The 23,121-nt window shown below is 27.0% G+C and overlaps 3 protein-coding genes and 1 long non-coding RNA gene across 9 annotated transcripts; 2 read left to right on the top strand and 2 right to left on the bottom strand.

Annotated features, from left to right (window-relative positions):
• Positions 1 to 2: 2 nt before the first annotated feature.
• LOC112694395 lies at positions 3 to 2,348 on the bottom strand. Of its 2 annotated transcripts, none has more exons than XM_025569848.1 (4): positions 2,241 to 2,348; positions 1,370 to 1,546; positions 295 to 517; positions 3 to 169 (listed from the first exon to the last, which is right to left on the bottom strand). In XM_025569848.1, exons 2-4 carry the CDS (start codon positions 1,515 to 1,517, stop codon positions 58 to 60), a joined length of 483 nt encoding a protein of 160 aa, XP_025425633.1. In that variant the 5' UTR covers positions 1,518 to 1,546; positions 2,241 to 2,348; the 3' UTR covers positions 3 to 57. The 2 variants fall into 2 exon arrangements, with proteins under 2 accessions (XP_025425633.1, XP_025425634.1); XM_025569849.1 differs by having other exon boundaries at positions 295 to 514.
• Positions 2,349 to 11,878: 9,530 nt separating this feature from the next.
• On the bottom strand, positions 11,879 to 13,347 carry LOC112694379 (piggyBac transposable element-derived protein 4-like). The gene is made up of 2 exons (XM_025569825.1): positions 12,075 to 13,347; positions 11,879 to 11,986 (listed from the first exon to the last, which is right to left on the bottom strand). Exons 1-2 carry the CDS (start codon positions 13,284 to 13,286, stop codon positions 11,879 to 11,881), a joined length of 1,320 nt encoding a protein of 439 aa, XP_025425610.1. The 5' UTR covers positions 13,287 to 13,347.
• A 1,271-nt stretch (positions 13,348 to 14,618) lies between these two features.
• On the top strand, positions 14,619 to 20,438 carry LOC112694381 (PMS1 protein homolog 1-like). 5 transcript variants are annotated; one of them, XM_025569830.1, is made up of 16 exons: positions 14,619 to 14,738; positions 14,822 to 14,996; positions 15,082 to 15,202; positions 15,519 to 15,683; positions 15,823 to 16,097; positions 16,171 to 16,299; positions 16,382 to 16,528; positions 16,702 to 17,196; positions 17,416 to 17,521; positions 17,754 to 17,897; positions 18,380 to 18,502; positions 18,583 to 18,850; positions 19,535 to 19,717; positions 19,788 to 19,918; positions 19,985 to 20,142; positions 20,212 to 20,438. In XM_025569830.1, exons 2-16 carry the CDS (start codon positions 14,859 to 14,861, stop codon positions 20,392 to 20,394), a joined length of 2,766 nt encoding a protein of 921 aa, XP_025425615.1. In that variant the 5' UTR covers positions 14,619 to 14,738; positions 14,822 to 14,858; the 3' UTR covers positions 20,395 to 20,438. The 5 variants fall into 5 exon arrangements, with proteins under 5 accessions (XP_025425615.1, XP_025425612.1, XP_025425616.1 ...); XM_025569827.1 differs by having other exon boundaries at positions 17,685 to 17,897; XM_025569829.1 differs by having other exon boundaries at positions 14,620 to 14,738; positions 17,685 to 17,897; positions 18,395 to 18,502.
• Positions 20,439 to 22,103: 1,665 nt separating this feature from the next.
• On the top strand, positions 22,104 to 23,069 carry LOC112694364. Its single transcript, XR_003149564.1, has 2 exons — positions 22,104 to 22,358; positions 22,681 to 23,069. It is a non-coding gene; the product is annotated as an uncharacterized LOC112694364 (long non-coding RNA).
• Positions 23,070 to 23,121: the final 52 nt, after the last annotated feature.

Here is a 23,121-nt window from a genome sequence, read left to right as displayed (position 1 = left end):
TGGATGATCGGAGAAAGATGATATTTATTAAATTAATTTTCATTTCAGTCCAGCCGGTTATTGAGTGTTGATTTTCTTCGTGTTCGAATGCATTGGACTTGCTCCTTGCCCGTACTTTTCGTAGGCCGAATTCAAAGCTTGCAAGATGGGTCCAACGTACTCAATGGATCTAAAAATATATGTTGCGACATGATTAATTAACATCGGGACGTACTAGATAACATTTTTTTATCATTAGTCCTAACATAAATTTGTTGGTACGTATTTCAGACGTGCGTTTTTTTTTTTTTTTACCTCTTTCTATATTGCGGATACATGTTCGAAGAAAAACCCGAGAAATTGTCTCCCGGGGTACTGGGAGGCACTTCGCAGGTACTGAATATGTGACAGAGTCTGTAGCCGAACCATGGGCTGATGACGGCTGCAATTGCTAAGAGGGCCACGGCTCCGACTATAACCACTCCGCCAGCAGCTAAAGCTGTACCGTAACTGTTTGGAATCAAGGACCATTGATCATCTGAAAGCAATTCGCCATTAAAAAGTACCTTAGTCGGGGTTGTACTCGATTACTCATTTTATTATTATTAAAAAAAAAAAAAAAATTGCACGAGGAAAGAAGTATAGCAGTGTTTTTCATAAATATATTACATAGTCAGTTTAAATTATTATGTAAATTGAAGTACGAATCTAGTGTAGAGAAAATAGCTGAGATGTTACAAAAATAATTTTACAATGCAAAATGTATGTTCTAAAAACCTTAAATACTCAATTTAAATATATATATTTATGCGTTAAAAATGATTTTAAAAATATTATTAAACGACAGTTACTTTACCGTGAAAAATTTAACGAAAAATGTGAAACCATTTTTTTTTTCTTGTAAACAAAATATTATAAGAACGTGTTAAATAAGTAATCATTGTTACAGTTATATTTTTACACAATTATTTTTATAATATTAATGATGGGCTCTATTTTTATATCCATCATGAATGCACTACGAATCTAATAGTGTGCACAAAAAATATAGAAGTTTTACAAGAACATTTTTAAAATATATAAAAATGAAAATGGAGAAATTTTATAAATAATAGTGGCTGAGTAATAACTAACTAAAATTTTATAATTCACATAACAGAAATTAAAAATACTATCAATAATTTACATTTTTTATTAACAATGATTAATAAATAAAATCACTATTTCACATCTATCGATAAAATAATTTGCGTAAATATAATATACTATAAATAAACCGAAATATCTAAACAAATATCTTAAAAATTTTAAACTGTAAAATATGAAAACTCCTTGAATCCCAATTACTTTATAGGCATAATGGTTTAAAAAAAAATTCATTGGTACTTACTATTCTCATGTGCAGCACTCAATTTCGAAACAATCGACGATCGGTCGTTTGCTGCGACGGCTGTTGCAGGAGCGTTTTCTTTGGACTCATCAGCGAGGGCGTGTAAAGCCAAAACTGCCAAGACACCGAACACAACGTAGAATCTCATGATTGTAGAAAATATTGAAGATTTTGAAACTTGAAACATAATATTATTAAAACACAGTTGTACAACATTAAATAAAAATATGCATGTTGTTTTTTTTTTTAAATAGTAAATTTAGATATGTATATATAAATTATTATTGTTAGTATTGTTTAAATGTTGAGATTATATTAGTATATAGTGTGCATATTTTTAAGATTAACAATATAAATCATAATTTATGTTTTTATATGGCAGTAAACTAGTAAAATAAAAAACGGGTACAAGATATTCAAATAAAAATCATCTTAAGTAGGTATAAAGAAAAAATATATAAAACGGATTAAGAATTGAACTAATCGTCATTTTAAAGAATACTTTTATATATTTAATTATAGTTTATAACGATTAGTTAAATGAATATTCATGAAATTAGCGGTACGTGATAAAATAATAAAATTAACTTTATCTAAAAAATAAATATTATATTTATTAAGTTAATTTCTTAAAATTCACGAAAATGTATTAATGTTTAAATAAATTAAATTACAATCTACAATTAAGACGAATAATGCACAAGTATAAGAATGTGACATACGAGTAATATAATATATTATATAAAAATATTACAATATTGAATATTTATAATATAAAAATTATACACATATTTTTATATTAAATTACTCTAAATATTTCTACTAAAAACTTAAAAATATTAAAAACTTCTAAGAAAAAAAACCAACTTACAGATACTTCTGTTGCTGTAGTTATGGCGTCTTCAAAGTCAGATTACTTAGTGTGCTTATGGGGTTGTAGAGTTGCCTTTTTATAGTGTGCTGACAACCACTAATTATCCCCATGGGTAGGACAGTCAATTATTTGGAAGACCGAAGAGTTGATAAAAATCTGTCCTTAAGACCGTTTAACACGAGTTTTCAATTTAATAGTCCGTCCATTAAGACCGATTACAGAAAATACTCAATGAAAATGAATTTGCTATATAGTGATAAAAAATAAAAGTATTGTCTCGTTGTTGCTCATATAAGAGCAAAAATGTAAAATTAAATCACTTTAAAATTTTGTTAAAGTCGTGGATATTTATAATATTTTTGTATAATGTCTACTAGTATAATATCATTTTTGAAAATTAAAATGTCATAATTTACAAAGAAATATAATTGTAATTACTAATAATTATTTAGATAAATAAATATGAACAGTGAGCATAATTGATTATTTAGTCAATCAAAATATTATATTATGTTAACCATATAATTTTATGTAAAACGTAAAAATAAGATTTCATCAATTTCATATTAATTAATCGATTTTCATAAACATATAGGAAAATGCTGTGCAGTTTTTATTATTAGTTATTATTTTATTAAATCAATTACTTTTTAATTATTATTTTTGTAATAAATCTATTTATCAACTAACTCTATCCATGATTTTTAAAAAAAAATTAAATAAATAATGGAAAATCACAATGGTTCACATTACATTTTATTTTAATTAAATTAAGGTAGTTAGCTATTTTGTATTTTGTATTTGATTTTCTTTTTTCCATTTACTATTGTTACATTTTCAATTAAACAAATGAAGTCATAAGAAAATTGATTTAATATTAAATTAGTTTTTAAATAGGTAATTAAATTATGGATTGAATAATGAATTATTCAGATTAATGATTCAAGAACTTAAGTTGTGTAAATCTATGACAATGGTATTAAAAATATTTGTATGTAAATATTATGACTATCTATGTAATAGACAGGAGTTATAGTTATAGCTTCAATATTAGAATTATTGGTCCTCTCCCCTCATGTTATCATAATTTTAAAATAAAAATATTGGCATGAATTTAAAGTTTTTAAAGTTTTAAAGAGTTTCAAGTAAATCTATTTTACGACATAACAAGGTATTAATAAAAGTGTACTTTTTCAAAACATTTTGCAGTCAACACTAAAATATGTTCTTTGCTAAGTATTTGATTTAAATGTAAATTAATTAAATTTATAACAGAATGAATTATTTGACGAAATGGAGTTGGCTTCATTTAAAAAAAAAAAAAAATAATTATAATAATAATAATAATAAAAATAAAAACCTATAAAAAATTCAATTTCTATTGAAGGTAAAGAAAAATATTTTGCCTTATGGAGCTTTAATGTGTGGCCATTAGTGTAGTTTCCTTAGTGATATGTTTGATTGTATTTTAACTGTTAATATTTTATTTAATGTTATCTTTTATAGTATTTAAAATGTGTGTAATAGAAGGTCCATACCTATAATTATTATTTATATTTCATAATATTTTGTAATTTATTGCTCAGTTAGGTTAACATAGAATCCAATGGACCGTATAAAATGTATTTAGTTAAATTGTACGCATGGTCAAGGTCACAAAATGCTGTGCGTTTAAAAATATATTTAATACATTAGGTATTAAAATGTATTATTACATATACTTATTTAATACAAAGTTTTGTTGCGTTATTTTTTTTTATACTCGTTTCCAGATATTCAAATTCACCAAATTACTCTAAAATGCGTAAGCATACGTACGAATTACAATAACACTTAATGAATTTATCCAATAAAATATTAATATAAAAAGTATGTATGAACTATTAACTGTAGATCATGCAAGTCATTTAAGATAAATGATGCTGAAAAAATAATGGTGATTTGATTCTGCGAAATGAATAGGTAGAAAAACAATTTGACTGCCCAGAAAATAATTATAAGTGCAATTTAATTACTCATTTGCTATTCATAATAACTGAATCGCCATTATTTTTTGCTTGTATTAAAAAGTTTACTTCGAATTAATTTAATATCATGAAACAGTGAAACTAACTTTTCGAATGTAATCCAACAAAATTTTAAAATCGAGATAATAAATATATAAAATCAATTATAAAATAAGTATAATTATTCATATTTTATGAATGTATGGAAACTAGTGCTCTGCACGGCCCGTTATTTAAAGGACCAAGCTGGACTTCAAATTTTACCAGGGGACCAAAGTCGGACCGGACCACATTTAAACGTTAATCAAAGACCAAAATTGTATCGAACCGACGACTTCATATAATTTTTAGACCGGACCAGTAATTAAATAAAATTTAATAAAGTAGACCGTGAACCGGACTGTCGGTCCAAGCTTAAAACATTTTGGACCGTTTATGGACCGGTCCGTAAGGTTCAGTCTGTATTAGCCCAGACCATACCATATGATGCGTTAAGTATTACACTGGACTGGACTACCCGACTTTATAAATAAATATATACCTAAAGCTGTAGGTTTTTTTTTCGTTTTATTTGTTTACATAAAAATATCTGTATTTAGATTTTAAGTACCATGATTGGGACCAGACCTGATTGAAAATAATGCATTTGATCTGAGGACTGGACCGAACTACTCCTAAAAATTGTTGAACCGGACCAAACCGACGATTCAAAAGTTTTTGTATGTTAGGACTGTACTAGACTGGACCATGCAGAGCACTAATGGAAACATAAACATATAGGTATATTATCTTATTATTTTATAAGAGTTTTATGTTATTTTTTAAGAAATAATTGATACTCGTAAACTTTAAAATGCGATTTTCAAAAAAACTTTAATTATTGCCCTAGTACGTTATATTTCCACATAATAATAAACACAAGCCCCCAAAATGTCATGTATATCAATATAGTTGTTTTGATTGTACGTTGATAAATTAATGAGTGGATTTTTTAATTAAATGTACATTTTTATATGTAACCGTTTAAAAAATGTATGTCAATTTATTTAAAAAAAAAAATAATTTATTTTATGTGACAAAAATGTACTTAGAAAATTATTTTGAACCGACGTAAATTATTATAAAAATGATTAGAAAGAATTAAACCCAAATAATAAATGTACACAGAAAAAGTATAGTGTCAATAACATTTATAAATTAAAAAAAAAAAAATGTTTTTCTAGCTGAATTTATATAATATTTATAATAATATTTTTTGTAGTAACTTTATTTACATCATACCAATGTACCTATGTTATTATTACAAAATAAAAACGATAAAATATAAAAAAAAATAACATTTATTGAATTTAATTTAATTTTCATAACATGATACACTAACAGTCTATTTTTAATTTTTCTTTCGTCATTCGCCTAAATAATATTATTTATAACATGGTTGAGTGTGAAAAATTAATAAATTTAGTTTACATTAAATTTAGTTTTTATGGAACGTCAAATCAAAATTAAATTATATAGAAATGCATGTGTGTATAACATACTGTATAATTTTGGTGAATTCAACCAAAATCCGAATATAGCCTGACCATTTCTACTGACCAAATTTTATCCCCGATAAACGGTCGAATAATTTGGCAAATACCGACCGAATTATATTTAACCGGTGCTGGTTCTAATCTGGCCGTCGACATAGTATTCAAATGTACAGATTTTAAATGTACTCAATATAAAAAAAATGTCTATGGTCTATATTTTTTCGAGGCCCTTATCGAGGTCTTATCCCTTTTTTCGAGGTGAAATATAGTTCATTCAAGTATAATTAATTCAATATTATCTAATCATAAAATAAATCATATTAAAGGTTATAGGTATTTGGTCATATTTTCAACTGTGTTTATTATGTAGATTATTATTGTAATATCTAATATTAATTATGTTACTTATGATTAGGCTTAGGGACTTCTAACATTTGCATACTTTTTTTAATTATTGTTAGATGTAGCAGAGTGCGAAATAAATTCGTTTCTCGATGCCATGATAACAGATCTAAAATTTGAATGTGCATATTTTTGCATATTTGATAAATTTTGCAGGAGAGTGCATATTTTAAAGTTGTTATGCTTATTTTGCAAATTTTGACAATTTTTTTAAATTTAAAATTAAAAACTATAGATACATATAACTATATATACATATTTCAAATGATCGAAAAAAAAATTTACTTATATACTTATATACTTCCAGTAATATGTTATCGTCAAACTACCTCACATATCTCGTTATAATTTTTGTGTAAGTATAAATAATACTATAAACCCCTATCGATCGTATCTGGATATCAACCGGATGTCGATAAAGATAATAGTTGATATAGAATAATAGATTATTTTTTTAGTATTCATTTCAGTCGATTATTATCCGACGTTATTTTTGCGTCTCACAACCACGCAACGTCGAATCATACATAAAACGTCGTACGTATTTTGTAACATTGTGTGATGTCGAAAGTACAACAGTCAATGAGTAGCCGACTACAAAGTTTTGTTTCGGAGTTTAAAGATACATTCACATCCGATGGACACGTTTTATTTTGTGTACTATGTGGTCTTTTTTTTTTTTTAATGCATATAAATGCATATTATAATGCATATTTTAATGATTTTAGAAGCATATTTGCATGCATATTTGTGTATTTTTTAGAGCTATAAGTCCTTAAGCCTATTTATGATAAATAATGGTACATTTTTAGAGAGAAAAATAATTAATTTGAAAATTCGAATTTTTATTATCTATTATTTTAAATCATTAAATTAACTTTATCAAAAGTATACTATAAGAAACTCAGAAATATTAAAAAATCATTGACATAGAATAAAAGTTAATATAATATTACGTAGTTTTAAAAGCACGATTATGAATACAAATTATCTAAACTTTTACTAAAAATGAATTAAAATTACTTTAAACTTAATAAATATAACATTTTGTACACAATATTCGTATAAATTTGTCAGTGTATTTCAATAGCATAAAAGATAAATTAAAAGAATAATAGGCATTTTCAAAGGTTTTTCGAAATCTTAAATTATGCGTAAATCAACATTCGCAAAATTAACCATAAAAATAATATATAACAACTATGGACTTATTTTAACATAGGTTTCATTAAGTATTCATCAGTTTAGTTGTAGTATATTTTTCAGTTTAGTAACGAAATAGTAACGATTTAAGTGTTCAAGCATAAATATCCATATAAACTTATCATCTTAACTTTTAAAAATATAAATTTAAATATTAAACCTATTATTGTGCACTTAAACTTTTTTTAAAATAAATATAATAAAATGTTAAATTAGAGTGTGATATATTTTATAAAAATACATTGAACAACGATAGAACGCAGTAAAGGAATATATATAATATATTATGTAGTAGAGTATTCATGCTACATTAGTGTTGAAAAATTTTACATTTTCAAATCGTTTTGTTTATGCTGTAAAAAACACTCATATTTTGCGATATTGTTTTTTGTTTGTTTGAAAAACGTATCATTCCATACGGAAAATTTGTTTAAGTATTGGTATAATTATCGTCATAGAAGTGTGCACATAAGGGTGAGTTACCCAGAAAATTTCATACTATTTACACTCATATATATGTATAATAAATGTATAAATATAATATAATATGTACCTACCATTAACTGCTGTAAATCCTAAATTCCTGCCCTACAGATAAATGAAAATACGCAACAATCTTGATAAATGAACACAACAATACATTAGTTCTTACTTACGGTTTTTTACGCCGAAAGATAAAAAGGGTCACATTTTTCAAGTCACAATACAATATCAAATTATATAGAAGATTTATAGTTGAAATAATGCTTACGTTCTACGATCCAATAATCTACTAAATATAAAAATGTAAAAAACACCAATATCATTTTTAACGAATATTATTCCTCCGTCACCCAATATAAAATCATGTGTTCTACGATACATATATAAATATATATATATATATATATATATATATATTAATACACAATTGTTATTTTGCCATCGTCTAGACGTATTCAGGACTAGGGAGGAATCTAAAAGGATTTGTTTGTTGCTACACTCATCAATCGATTTTTATCGAACGCACATACGTTTGGGTTGGCGTCAGATATATTAAAATAACTTTTAGTCTGAAAAAATGAAAAGCGACGTAAACATTTGTAGGTAATTATATCATTTGAATATAAGGAAGGCATTATTAAGTTTTGTAACTTTTTTTTCACTATTTGAATATTATTATTATTATTATTCATATGTGTATTATTAAATTATTTTTTATATTGTATACTTGAATTATTTGATTAAATTGTGGATTGACAAACAGTAAAATATTCATATTACCAGTGGTTTAGACAGGGGGATTAACGGGTTATAACCCCCTCCCCTCACGATACCACCTTCTTATTTTGTAAAATGTACAATAATTTTAAGACATTAGTATAATGTTATATCATGTCATCATTAAACAATTTTAAATAAAACTAAACAATAACACATTTTATATATTTACTTATGATTGATTAATTACTATTAAAATTAAAAGATTTAAATTTTTGTACTTATGTAGGAGAAAATTTAAAATTTAACTACACCCTTCGACTTAAAAAAAATAATAAATAAATATTTTTCTGACTACGCCACTGCTTATTACTAAGGTCGAATTAAAATAAAATCTTAAGTATATAAATAAAATGTTCAGCTATATAGGTAGTTATTTTTACATATTTTTATACATCAATGACATATTATAGTTATAGATTTATGACACAGCTATATATTTGTATTTTTAATTCAATATACTAATTAGTTTCTTCTTTTAATTTTTAACAGCCCATATATGTAGATTCGAATAGCGTATATAGGGATCTTGGCATTTCTTGTTTTGTTGTGCTTTTAGAAAACTTGTCTTTTCTCCTGCTCTACAAATCACTTCTTAATTTGTTATATGAACAGATTTATTATAGGACCGTAATCAGGCGGTGAGAGAGGAGGGCAAAGGGACAATTTTTCCATATATTCCGGTCTATAAAAATTAAAAGGGGGAACCTCCTTAAAGTCTCCTTAAACTTTATACTTAAAGTCTAAAGGTTTATCTTTTGTTTCACTAAACATATCAAACACTTTCTTATTAAAATAAGCGTCATTTGAAATCATTTCATTTTCAATATTTATCATTGTTAAGTTATCCTAACCTTTCTTCTCCCATTGTGCTTCGTAAACATTTTTTTTTATACGTTTCAGTATTGAAAAAAATCTTTCTGCTTCGGAAGATGTTATAGGAATTGTAATTAATATTTTTAGCAGAGTAAGGATTTCTCGAAAAGTTTCATTCATCACTTGATATTATTTTTTTTATGTTGGAATTACACCATTCAAAGTTTGGAAGTCATCTCGAAAATATATAACTTCTAGTTCAGTCTTCAACCTTTCGATATCAAGAAACGTGTAACTTTCAATTGTGCATTGAAAATATGGTAATGGAAATGTTTTAGAATATTCTAAATATTTTTCAGCTTTAAATATGTTAGCGGCGGTTAAGTGTTTAGTAAATTATAAACGATTTTTAACTTTGACAATTATTGTATCGCAGGCCTCAAGCACAGCATTTTTTCGCGATATATTTATGGTTTCATGTGATTCCAAACTTGATTTTTATATATTTATATTAGGCATATTTGAAGCACTTTCAATAATATCAGTTACATTATTTCTTATTTTAGATATTTCGCGTTTAAATTTTTTGACTGAACTATTTATTTGTACCGGGTCAGTATTAACGGCTTGAACATTGTTATATAAGCAGTCTACATGTGGCATTATTTTATGTAACATAGATAACCAGAATATAAATATTGAATTACTTAATAAACGTTTTATTGACCCGGCTTGATTAATAGTCAAAGTTTGTTGGGAAGATTCTATTATTTTGTCTATGCACTCCATTATTTCATCTCTATACTCATAAACAATGTTATCCGTACGTATATTGAAATTCCATCGAGTTTGTACTGCCCGTGGTAATCTAACGCCAACTAATTTATCCAATACGGCTACTCTTTGCGGTGAATTTGAAAAAAATACCGGTATTTCTGATAAATTTGAAAAAAATATCCGAATTTCTTTATTTTGAGATACTTATTGTATCATAATTAAGTTAAACTGGTGTTCACAGCAATGAATATAATACGCATATGGGTATAGTTCCTTAACCCTAACATTAACTCCACTCTTTTGTCCACTCATGACTGCCGCGCCATCATACTATTGTGCTATTAGTTTATTCGGAGTATTTTTTAAAATAGGATTTATTTCAGATAATATTGTTGATGTTAATGATTCTGCATTGTGTCCATCAAGATTTAAAAACCCCCAAAAACGTTCTACTGGTTGACCTTTAAGTTCATAGCGAAATACAATAACTAACTGAAACATATTAGAAATGTCAGTAGTCTCATCGACGATTATAAAACAAATTGAGCAGTTAATATTTCTAATAAAATTTGTTTTCTGGTTACAAGTAATATACAATCTAACAAATCATTCTGTATTGTTTTAGATGTCCCTTTAAACACTTGAATTTTCAAAATGACTACGCAAACTTACATCTAAGTCTTTACATAACTCAATAACACCGATGAAAACACCTTTATTATTAGAGTTAATTTTTTCATTGTGACCTCTTAATGGTAAATTATGTTGTCCACAGAATTTTATACAGTTCAGAATATTTTCTAATATATAACGATTTTATCTATTCCTTCATTATGACGTTGAATCCTAATTTTATAGCCCGAGTAAATTTTATCGAAAATATTGATAGTACCGAGAACTTTAAGATTAGCTTCATTTTGTAAATGCTTAAAAGAATTCTCGTGTTTTTTAATTTTTTCTGATAAATGACCCAAATGTGTTATACCTGTTTTAGTCCAAAAAATGTCACCCCTAAAACATAAATAAGGAAAACAATAAACAGCTAGTTTTATATCACAACCACATAACCACTTGTGTTTTGCATAATAATCCGTATTGAAATGCCGAATATATTCATTTTTACTTTTCTTCGCTTTATTGATCAATCCTTTCAATTCAGGTGTAGATCTTCCAAGCTGTTTTATTTCAATTTTTTGTTCATAAGTATAAGACGTAAAAGGTTTTGAAATTAATTTAATTACTGCATTTTTAAGTGTGGGTGAGTCCATGATATACAAAAAAAAAAAAAAATTCTAATATATACGACCGCACTAAGTTAACCCGTCGTTGGTACACATATAGTTTGTAACATGATTGTTACACTGTGAGCGCGGCGCTTACACTTCACTTTTATTATTATTATTAATTGATCTATTAACTTAAAAAATCAAACCATATCTAGAATTATGTATATTTTTATCCTTCACTAAAAAGTATATAAATACTTTTTATGTACATTTCATAATTTATAAAATAAAATAAAAACCTACAATCTCATTCCAAAAAAAAAATATTTTTTTTCATATAAAGAAATACAAATTAATTAAAACCTTAATATAAATGAAAATTTATAAACTATTAAATTTATGACTTTGGTCTATTCACTTTCTGTAGTATTTGTTTCGTTGTGATCGTTACAGCAGGATACGCATGTGCTCATCGTATGCTCCTTACATATTGGCACGCTGCATTTTACGCACTTGGTCTACGAAATTATTTCAAACAAATAATGATTACTTATATATAATATTATTATTATTATTATTATGTATTCATAAAAAATATTTCCTCACCATGGTCTTTCGATTTTTTCTTTTTGGACAAAATACGCACTTCGGACGATGTTCAGTATTTGAACGTTCAGGGACTTCATTTTCTGTCTTGGTGTAACCAGTTAATTTTATTATTCTTTGTCGAATACTTGTACGCAAAGTAGGCATCTGCAATCGTTCTAACATAAACGGTTTTGTAAGTTCTTTTCCCAAGGTTTTTAGAAATTCTCGACGACTTAGGTAAATTCCTGTATTTTCTCGAAAAATAATTTGGCTATTTATGCCTCCTATGTTCATCAAAGAGAAAAAAATGGTCAATGGCCACCTGCAACTTATTCTAGCCACAGAGTATTCGCCCTTCATTTCATCCACGCAATCCACGCCACCTTTTGTACTGTTATAATACGTAATCACCTCTGGTTTTCTTTCTTCAGACTCCGGATCAATGACACCTTGTTCGTGCATAGTGGAAATAAGCAATACATTTTTATTTTTTTTTGGTACATATGATGTAAGCAATATGTCTTTGTCATAACCAAACATCGTAGAGTTCAATTGCCTTTTTTTAGTTTCTAAAAAACAAAGGGGAATTTCACGTTTGTTTTTACGAAGTGTACCAACTACAGTTGTATTGTGATTTTTTAGTAGATCAATTGCTAGAGGTATAGAATTATACCAGTTATCCATAGTGATATTACGACCTGTTTTCGTTATTGGGGCGATTAATCTTTTCACGACACTTGCAGGGTTATTGTCACATTTATAAGGCCCATCGGGCTGGGTCCCAACGTACACTTCCATTTTTGACGTATAAAAGGTGCGAGAGTCGACTAAGGCCTGAATTTTTATACCATATTTGTTAGGCTTACTTGGGATATACTGTCGGAAACTACAACGGCCTCGAAAACCTTCGAGCATTTCATCTATAGTTACATTTGCCCCCACTGTATAACAGTTCTCGCAGCGTAGAACAAAGTCTTCAAATACAGAACGAATGGCCGCAAGCTTATCAAATTGTTTTCTTTGGGCCCGTGTACCTATATCGTCAAACCTCATTGCTCTTAGAAGAATATAAAATCGTGCTTTTGGCATAACTGCTCGAAAATACTCGGGGGATAAGCCATCGTTTGACCATAAATCATCAAGGTTGAGATGATGACTACGTAGAACACCGGCCAAATATAACAGTCCAAAAAGTGCGTTTATTTCGGATTTTGATGTTTCGCGTACCATATGTTGTTGTGTATATTTTGAACGAATTTTATCGAGATATATGTTAGTGTATTTTACTATATCGTCAATAATGGAATTAGAAAAAAAATAAGTTCCAGCACTCCAAAATAGAATTTGCATCGCGACCTATTTGTTTTACGCCTGGTAAACGTAAAACAATGTTACGTTGTCGAGTACGTACATTTCTAGGAGGAGCGTCCTTATACCATTTTGTTTGTTTATCTTTCCCTAAGTAGTAAGAATTCTGTGCTATAGGACTACGACTTCTTGAACGAGAAGTTTTCGAAGTATTTGATCTATGCGTAGGTTCAGAAATGTCACTTTCAGACTTATTTTCACGTAATTCGACGGGATCTCCATAACTAGGATCAGCATCGGTATCGTCTGAGTCATCTAAAAAAACTTCTTCGGTCTCTTCTAACCACGAAATAACTTTATTGGCCATGATAAATTAAAAAATAATAAAAACACGTGTACGTAATTGACTACGGCGGTGGTGTTAAAAATATTGCGCGGTTAGTACAGTGTTAGCGCGACGCTCACTTAATCGGTACTGTCGACTTTGTCTAACGATAACTGATAGGCAATGACAAATAGCGTAATTATTTATTTTTATAAATATTTATAGACATGTTATTTGAAGGTATTTATAGTATCAGATCAATTCAATAATATTTGTACGAATAACGCTCGAAAAGCTATCTGTGTGAGCGACGCGCTCACATGTGTACCAACGACGGGTTAATGATAAACACACGCAAGTTCGGAAATTGTGTATATCGGGCGATTAAAATCATTGCCCCGGCGGCAACATTATTGCTATAACCCCTTCTTAATAATCCTAATAACTCCAACTAACTTCTTAATAACTCTAATAACCCCTTCTTAGCTTTTGTATTCCGATCATGCTTATAAAGAGCGACTTTTAACATCGCCCAAGCATCGCATACGCTGCTCGCGGGACCGGTAAATTGTTATCGGTTATGGATTCTCAGAAGCTACAGTGTTGAATGATTTATTTTTAAACTCCTATTGTCTGATAACGTTTTTATAATATTTATTAGTATAAATATAGGAAACACAATTTTTATTTTTGACAATATTATGCTACAATAGAAATTTGATATTAAACTCATAAATTAGTAATAAATAATAATTTTAGAAGAGGGGCGATCGCCCCATCGCCCCTATCTACGAGCCGCCAATATGTGTGCAATACGTGTGTACAAATTTAACGCCACCGCCACCGCGGCAGTGTGTGGGGACCTTAAATTATGTTTTGACAACCCATTGCTTATCGTTATCACATTACATATTTTTACCGCGGAACAATCGTGTTTCAACCTGTTCTAATGCGTTAAACTGATAAGCGATTGTGCTTTTTTTTAAAAAAAATTTTAGTTTTCTTAAATTGTTTTACTATTATTTTCATGACATGACACTGCAATTATGGTATTATTTTTTTTTTTTACTAATCTTAGCGAACGTATTGTTGTTTTCGAAATGTTAATCTAATGTTATTCAAATTTTATTAGTAACTGTTATTGGAGTATGCTAAAATCTCCCTAAACCATGTCTTTAAAACAATTACCGCTGGAAACTATTAAACTGATTAGTAGTGCCCAAGTCATTACATCAGCATCATCGGTAGTGAAGGAGTTAATGGAAAACTCTATTGATGCACGTGCTACCATCATTGATATTCATCTGGTATTATAACAAAAACATATTAACTCAAAAATGTACAACTTTTAAATATGTATACCATTTTATTATTTTTTAATTTAACTATCAGGAAAACTATGGGCTAGACAAGATTGAAATACGTGACAATGGCATTGGGATTTCATGCAGTGATGTGCATGTGATGTTTTTAAGAGGTTATACTTCTAAAATATCTGATATATCCGATTTAGGTATTTATATTTTTAATATATACATCATTGCCTACCAGATAGAAAATCAAGGTTCTGACTCTTGAATCATATTTATTATTTTTATTAGGCCAAAAACATTAACTATAAATAATTTGATGATTTACTAAATTGAAATGACCCAAAATCTCTTAAATTTGACACCAAATAGTAAATTAAAAAAAATATTAATATTTTCATACATATATTTTGATAAATAAAATTAACGTAAATGTTTTTGGCCAATTCAAAGTTAACAATAAATGTGGTCAATATATTCTTTATTATTGTGAATATTTTTTTTTTTATAAAAATAAAGATCAATTAATGTCCTATGGATTTCGTGGTGAAGCTCTGAGTTCTATTTGTGCAGTAGCTGATGTGACCATCATAACAAAAACAGAATTTGATAAATATGCACAATCATTTATCATTGACAAAAATGGCCACGTGAAAAGTAGTTCGATAAGTCATCATCAAAGGGGTAGGTAAATTATTTATACATACCAGTATCAAGTAATACTAATGTGATTTAAATTAATGCTTATGATATTTAGTTTAATACGTATTAAATATATGACTAAATGTATATTAAAATTCAATAGAGATTTTATTTATTACAGGCACAGTTATTAAAATTGTTGATCTATTTAAAAATTTACCGGTCCGAAAACAACTTTATAATTCAAAAAAATACTGTGTAAATGATTTACGCAGAATAGAAAATATTATTAAATCATTATATGCTATTCAACAAAACATTCGTGTTTCATTAGTTCATAACAAATGTGTGCTATGGCAAATGTCTCCTGTTAGTGATATAAAAATTACATTTGGGCAAATTTGGTCATCATCAATGACAAAATATGTAAAGCATTTACAATTTTCAAATGAAGAGGTTAGTATTATATTATTATTATTATTGAAAACAATTTTTTTTTTTTTATTACTTAAACAATTAATCCTATTAGATGAAAATTGATATAGTCTTACCTGTACAAAATATAGATGTGCAAAATTGTTTTTTTACAACAAATATTGCTGATTCAATATATTTATATGTTAACAAGAGACCTATCAGGGATAATAAAATTGAAAAAGTATGAACACATTAGTAGGAAAATGTATTTTTGATTATTTATAATTTTTTTAATTATTTTTTCTGTTTTTCTTTAAGTTTAGCTAATCGTTGGAGAATTTAATAATTATTTTGGGCATTATTTATCTCCTGGAAAATACTTGCCATGTTTTATATCTCTTTCAGTCCCTGCTACATCTATTGATGTCAATTTGGAACCAGATAAATCTCGAATATTATTTCATAATCAGGTTTAGTATATTGTTAATTAATATTACTGACTATATTGTGCATGTAATAGTTAATTTATAATTTTAACTTAATGATTCAGAGTATTGGATCTGTATTACATGGTCATGTTTACTATTTATTAAAGTAGTATTGCATGTAAATAAAATTAATTTAATTAAATATTAATTTTTAGGAAATAGTTATAATCAATATTCAAAACATCATAAGAAAACATTTTTATTGTGATAAAATAGAAAATAATCAATCTAATATCAATGAAATTCAATCACATCCAAGTAATAAAAGAAAAACATCTTTTGATTTAAAAGCAATTAGAGCGAAAAAGCCTGTAATTTTCATGTCACAAATTGATAGTTTATCTACTGAATTTAATAATGAAGACTATCCACATATTCCTATAGAATCAATTTTAAAAGATATTGATTCCAAAGAGCCGTCTACATCCAAGGAAAATAAAAATGATGAAATAATATGTTCAGAAAGTAATGAATTGGAAAAAACTTATGGTATTTCAGAATATTGTGAAAATCAAATATGTTTAAAACAAACGGTTCCTTATAAAACTATTCAATCTAATAATGCAAATGTTACAAATGTGAATGCTGAAAATATATTAGCTTCTCAGTGGAGTCAAGGTGGTGTGGTTATAAATGAAAAACTATTGGAGGTATTTCTTTAGTATATTATTAATTTTATTGAAATGAATTTGAGTCACAATAATTTGAAATTTAAGAGGTAAATTGATTTTTTGGTTTTCTTATTTAATTAATATTAAAATACTTTGGAAAAAACTTATAACATAATCTGAATTATTGTTTCTTGACGTACTGATTAACTTATAAAATTAATACTTAATTATGTACCACATTTTTATATATTATTTCAGAGTGGAATGTCGATAAAATCTGATACTTCATCTACAACTTTAGAAAATAAGTTATTGTTAGATAATGAAAATGCAAGTGAAATTTTTCATTCTAAATATACGGCTGGTAAATATTTAATATGTATATTGTGAATAATTATTGACATTTGATTACCTCCTTTTTGTCATTATGTAATTATTATTATATTTATTTTATTTTTATTATTTTATTATATTTTATTTATTATATTTATTTGTTTCAAAAAAATGTATATCTAAATACCTTTTAGAAAATCAAAGAAATAAACTAAATGCAATAGAAGAAAAGAATCCAGTCCTTAATAATAAAAGTATTTCAGAAACTTTATCAAACAATGATGTAACACTTGAACCTCATTGTTCTTTGGTTTCTATTCCTGATGAAAAAGTTCCTCTTCTTAACCACTTAGATAACAATCCACGATCATGGATACCTGAACCTATCTTAAAAAAATCAACACAAGGTATTATTATAATTCTATTTTATTAATTGATATTATTTTTGTTTTTAATGTATAATATGTTTAAGATTTAAGAAGTTTTCTTATATTAAATAGAATTATTAATATATTATTGTATGTTGAGGGATAAGAAAATGTATTTAACTAGTTATTTATTTAAATAATAATTAATATATCTCTTTAATCAACAACATTTGAGTTGTTTTGACAACCATTTAGATTATTATTAGAATTAGGTACTAAGGAAACTTTCTGTTAACTTACTGTGCATTCATTTCCTGTTGCCTCCTGCCCTGAGGTGATAGCTATCTTTCTCTCTAAATAGTTGGTTGTTCAGAGAGGATAGTCATTTGTGGCTTGGTTCAAACTAGCATTGGTGCATGTGGCAATTAATTATACCCACCCATTTGATCTCTTGAGTTAATATTTACAAAATTTTACCATACATTTTATAAATCATATTTCTAAAATATTAAATTGTGTAGTTAATGAAATTTCAGATGTTCCTGGAGTAGAGCTTAGTAAAACCATTCAGTGTGTTAGTAGTCAAATGGGAAATAAAGAGATGTCAGGATTTAAAATATTTGCCAAGGAATTAAGAATAAAAAGTATTAATTATATGAAAAGATAAGAACTCATTTATGTATAATTTATATTTTATAATGTATTATATATTTATTTTTAATAGTACTTCAAGAAAATCCTGGAATGGATTTTACAAAAGTAAGCAAAGAACTTGTAAAATTATGGGCTTGTTTGAACGTAGATGAAAAGAACAGATATAAAGAATTGGCAAATAAACAGAAAAATTTGAAAGTTATTGCTAAAATAAATGACACATCAATTCCAAAAAAATCATTTCAATATATTTTTAAGACTCTTAAAAGATGTTCTACTTCAATTAATATAGAACTATCTGAAATTAAAAAGAATATTTTTGAGAAGCCAAAATTACTGTAAATATTATGTTATGTATACATTATGTTTTGTTTTTTAAAAAAAATTATTTAAAAATTAACTTGTTTATCATTTATAGTGCATTCACTCTAACTTAAACTTCTTTAGTTCAAAGAATACAGTTCTTTAGAAATATCTTTTACTTTCATTATATCGTTTCTTTAATAATATCGCTATATTGCTGCAATGATGTAAATACATTTTTTTTTTTTTTTTTACAATAATTGTTGACATAAGTGTGACAACAGTACCAACAAATATAACTATTGGATGGAACAATGGAATAAATATGAAATTTATTATTATCTGATAGAATGCAGTTATGTTATTGTTGTTATAACCAATTTTCTGGTTATTCTAAATTATGTTTTCTGAAGAATAATTATATCTTCACTTATGTCATTATTATACTGGAGAAGCGATATATTAGTGCTCATAACTGAATTATAAAAGTAGATCAAATTTTAACTTTTCAAGTTTTTATATTATTTTTTTCTTTTTGGTATCTTTTGGTTTATGTTAAAGAAGATGCATTATATTTGCTTTACTTTTCTTAAACTATCAAGAAGCAAATCAAATTAAATTTATGATTACCAAAATATAATCTATGTTAATTTTAAACTTGATTTTTATTGTATACATATTAATATTGTATTCAATTTTTTTTCCTGTTTTTTAAATAGTAAATTATCTCCATTCATACTCATCGGTGAAGTAAAGGAAAATAATTGGATGTGCTGTGTGCAAAATGAGATAAAAGCTTTAAATATATGTCGTCTTCAAGAAGCTGTAGTTTTTTTCCAAAAAATGGTTGATGAAGAAATTCCACTTAAAATGTTATGTAAATCAATTAATATTAGTAAAAAGTAATTAATAATTTTAATGACTTCTATAAAAAAAATAAAAATTTAAAATTAAATATTAATCTTTGTTTAGATATTTAGGTGAAAAGAATTATTGCTTTCTTAGAAATCTGGATACTTCATATGAACCATCTGCTGAAAAATATACTATAACTGATGAACGAATTGTTAAAAATGGTTTTAAAGTTGTTTTTGTGTTTAATGGCAAGTTAAGATGATGATTTTTTGTTAATTAAATATAGTAATGAAGTGAGATTTAAAATTATATAGATGATCCAGAAAACCCTGATATAAATATTACTGATGTAGCTTTACATATATCAACATATGGTACTGAGGAATTCAAAGAACTTTTAGAATTGATGCAACTGGAAAAAGAAAATGGTCTTTATTTTTACCGTCCATTGAAAGTAGTTAATTATCTGCGGGTACTTTATCATTAGCTTATAATTTATTGTGTTATTAAAATTTCTTAAAATGTGATTTGTATTGTTTAGAGTGAAACAGCAAGACATTGCAAAACAATAGGGCTCCCAAAAACAAAAAAAGAAATTTATGAATTATTAAATTATTGGTTTAAGAATGAAAATTTGTCATCAAATAATAAATGTATTCATTACAAACAAGTTTTTACATCAGTACACATTATTGATGAAAATTCAAAAACTTTCAAATGTTAATAAAATATGAACATATTGTATTATGATTTATGATGGTTTACATAGTAAGCATATTGTATAACATTTTACTTATCAAAAATAATATAATTGTAAATAATTTTCAATATATATATATATATATTGTATAAAGTTTTAAAATAAAATTTACATTATTTGTAGTATTTATAATTTAAAATATCATGTTTAATAATTTATATATTTACATACATTTACATTTTTTATTAGTTAGTCAAAAATTGAATAGTTTTACTATTTTTACCAGAATATTTAATGAAAAAAACAAAGAAATCATATAAAATTAAATTTTATAAATACTTTTATTATTTTAGCTTTAATTTTAATTTCACTTATATCATTTGATAATAATGTAGCAAAAATATTTTTTCATAATCTTCATGACCTGAGAAATTTCGATAAATATATATTTATAATTAACATAATGCTATGTATTACAAAATAAATTTTTATGAATGATAAATGTTTGAATATAGAATTTATATACTATAATGTGCTAGTGTTACACGAGACAGGAGGTAAATTTTTTTTTAAAAAAAAGCAACATAAAATTTATTTGATTTTTGACCAATGTAAGACAAGCTTGCTTTTTTTTTTACTAGTAAACTGGCTTGATTATTTAAAAATACTTAAATGTTGAGGACGTTCAATTATCTCGTATAATATGATACAACAAATCATACGTTGAAGTATGTGTGTTAGTAGCACTATTCAGTTTAAGGGGCTATAACGTGTTAAATTGATAGAAGTTGATAATAAATAATTAATATAATAGTAAATTATCTTAGGAATTATATAACAATCATGGCTATTTTTTTAATAAGTTAATAACAATATTTTAATTACTGGAAGACGGCACATTTGTGACCTTTTTCGTCAACAAGTATGGTGAATGTATGAATTAGGACATTAGTGTTATTTTTTCATTTTTATTTTATCTACATTTAATTGATTTCAAATAACTAACATATTTTTGTTGTAGTTTTGAACTAGAGCGGTGGCTAAAATGAAAACATCTTATTATTTTAGTATACATTATTTAGAATTAAATTTAGTCACAATAACATTCATATAAAACATAAAAATTAATTGGTACTGTTTTGAGTCAAAATTGTGTGTTCTACGGAAAAAGTGCAAACTCTGTACCCATCTGCCTAAAAAATATTATCTAAGAACCCGCGAACACGCATGAAATCATTAATATTAAATTATAAAATATAAACTTTTAAACTATCTATTATACTTATATCCATAGTTCTAGGGGAAATGACTATTCCGCGTACTTCAATGTGGGTACATAGAAACGATGATGTTTTATTTTTTTTTTTTTAACAAAATTAAACCCATCAAGCATATCTTTACGAATCTTCCAAACGTTTTAACGAATTATTTGAATATTTTCTAAAAGCTTTTGTGTCCTACTATCAACCGACAACGTACACGATTAAACCGGAAGTGTAAAAATGATTTTTATTCAATAAAAAATGGTGAAAATTGCTGCGGACAAGTGGGTACTGGATGCTATTCGTATTGTTAATATTACCTGTACAAACGCATATAGCTTATAATTTATTGGCGCTCTAAATGTAAAATAAGTTGGCGGAGCCCACCGCAATTCGTCCGGATAGCCTGCGTTGGTCCTGAACGTATTAGGTTTACTATTATTATTATTATAATGACCCACTATCGCATGGCACGTACATTCGGTAAGAAAACGTACGTCCGAACACGTTTAAGGTCATCGCTGCATATTATTACACTGGACGGTACATTGCAGAGTGGCACTTTCCAAAGTGCCGAGGATTGACGACCGGAGATGTATTAGTATTAAGTACCACACGGCAACATAATAATATTATTGCGTCCATCGTTTCGAATGATTGTATCTACCCGAAAAGCATACGTCAGTCGTACTCGGATCGCTGTGCACGCGAATGGTGTGACGATCGGTGAGTACCTGCCAGCTAAATAGTTCCGTCAATAGCGTGATCGTAGAGAAAATAATGATAACAATAATAATCAGAATACCTTGTTGTTTTATAGAATATCTAGACGTTGATTTTCGAAATTTAAACGCGTAAACAGTCGTTCGTTATTAATTGCTTTTGTTGTCCGCGCACCGAACACGTTGATGTTATTAATTTAAACGCAGACGATCTAGATACGTATACGTTCTATTCGTCGTCTCAACGGGTTTCAATTACGATTCGAATAAATCGTTAACGGCGTTATACCTGTGTAACTTTTTTTCTTTTTTTTTTTTTATTCTAGAGTTAACCGGCTTAAAAAGTTTGTTAGAAGTCTGCACGGGTTCAACGTCAACGGACCCATAAGTAGGACGATGTATGCGCGACCGTGCACAACATTCGGTTAAGCCTGCGCAGTTCTGCAGCCGTTTTCGAAAAGTGAAAAAAAATAAATAAAAATGATTCATCGATCGTCGCTACCTTCAAACGAAAACCGTTCCTATTATCAACACCTGTGAAGACCAGACTAGTGATAATTTTTTCGGGTTCTGTTATTGTTTTGTAGAAATTTAGTTTGTAATTTATGTTTTGTTATATTTTTTTTTAAATGTTTTTTACCAAAACGTTATGTTTTAGGCTATTCGGTCTGCGTGCATTGTTACCGTGTTAAATGAATCGTTTTATTGGTTCCCGCCCTTTTCTGTAGATCTCTTGGTGAACCTTTGATCAAATCATCCGTAAGTCG

This window comes from Sipha flava, unplaced genomic scaffold (genome assembly GCF_003268045.1).
Source record: "Sipha flava isolate LNK unplaced genomic scaffold, YSA_version1 128_pilon_pilon, whole genome shotgun sequence".
In the NCBI taxonomy this organism is placed as follows: domain Eukaryota; kingdom Metazoa; phylum Arthropoda; class Insecta; order Hemiptera; family Aphididae; genus Sipha; species Sipha flava.
Note: the sequence above shows the minus strand (reverse complement) of the source record. Positions and strands in the feature narration are given on the sequence as shown.

Excerpts from the sequence above, each read along its gene's own strand:
- LOC112694395 (XM_025569848.1), bottom strand. The coding sequence starts at position 1,517 with ATGAGATTCTACGTTGTGTTCGGTGTCTTGGCAGTTTTGGCTTTACAC. Across the intron at positions 518-1,369 it reads GAGTGCTGCACATGAGAATA|ATGATCAATGGTCCTTGATT; the intron begins GTAAGTACCAAT and ends AATTGCTTTCAG. Across the intron at positions 170-294 it reads TATCCGCAATATAGAAAGAG|ATCCATTGAGTACGTTGGAC; the intron begins GTAAAAAAAAAA and ends ATATATTTTTAG.
- LOC112694379 (XM_025569825.1), bottom strand. The coding sequence starts at position 13,286 with ATGGTACGCGAAACATCAAAATCCGAAATAAACGCACTTTTTGGACTG. Across the intron at positions 11,987-12,074 it reads GAAAAAATCGAAAGACCATG|ACCAAGTGCGTAAAATGCAG; the intron begins GTGAGGAAATAT and ends ATAATTTCGTAG.
- LOC112694381 (XM_025569827.1), top strand. The coding sequence starts at position 14,859 with ATGTCTTTAAAACAATTACCGCTGGAAACTATTAAACTGATTAGTAGT. Across the intron at positions 14,997-15,081 it reads CCATCATTGATATTCATCTG|GAAAACTATGGGCTAGACAA; the intron begins GTATTATAACAA and ends TTTAACTATCAG. Across the intron at positions 15,684-15,822 it reads GATAAGTCATCATCAAAGGG|GCACAGTTATTAAAATTGTT; the intron begins GTAGGTAAATTA and ends TATTTATTACAG.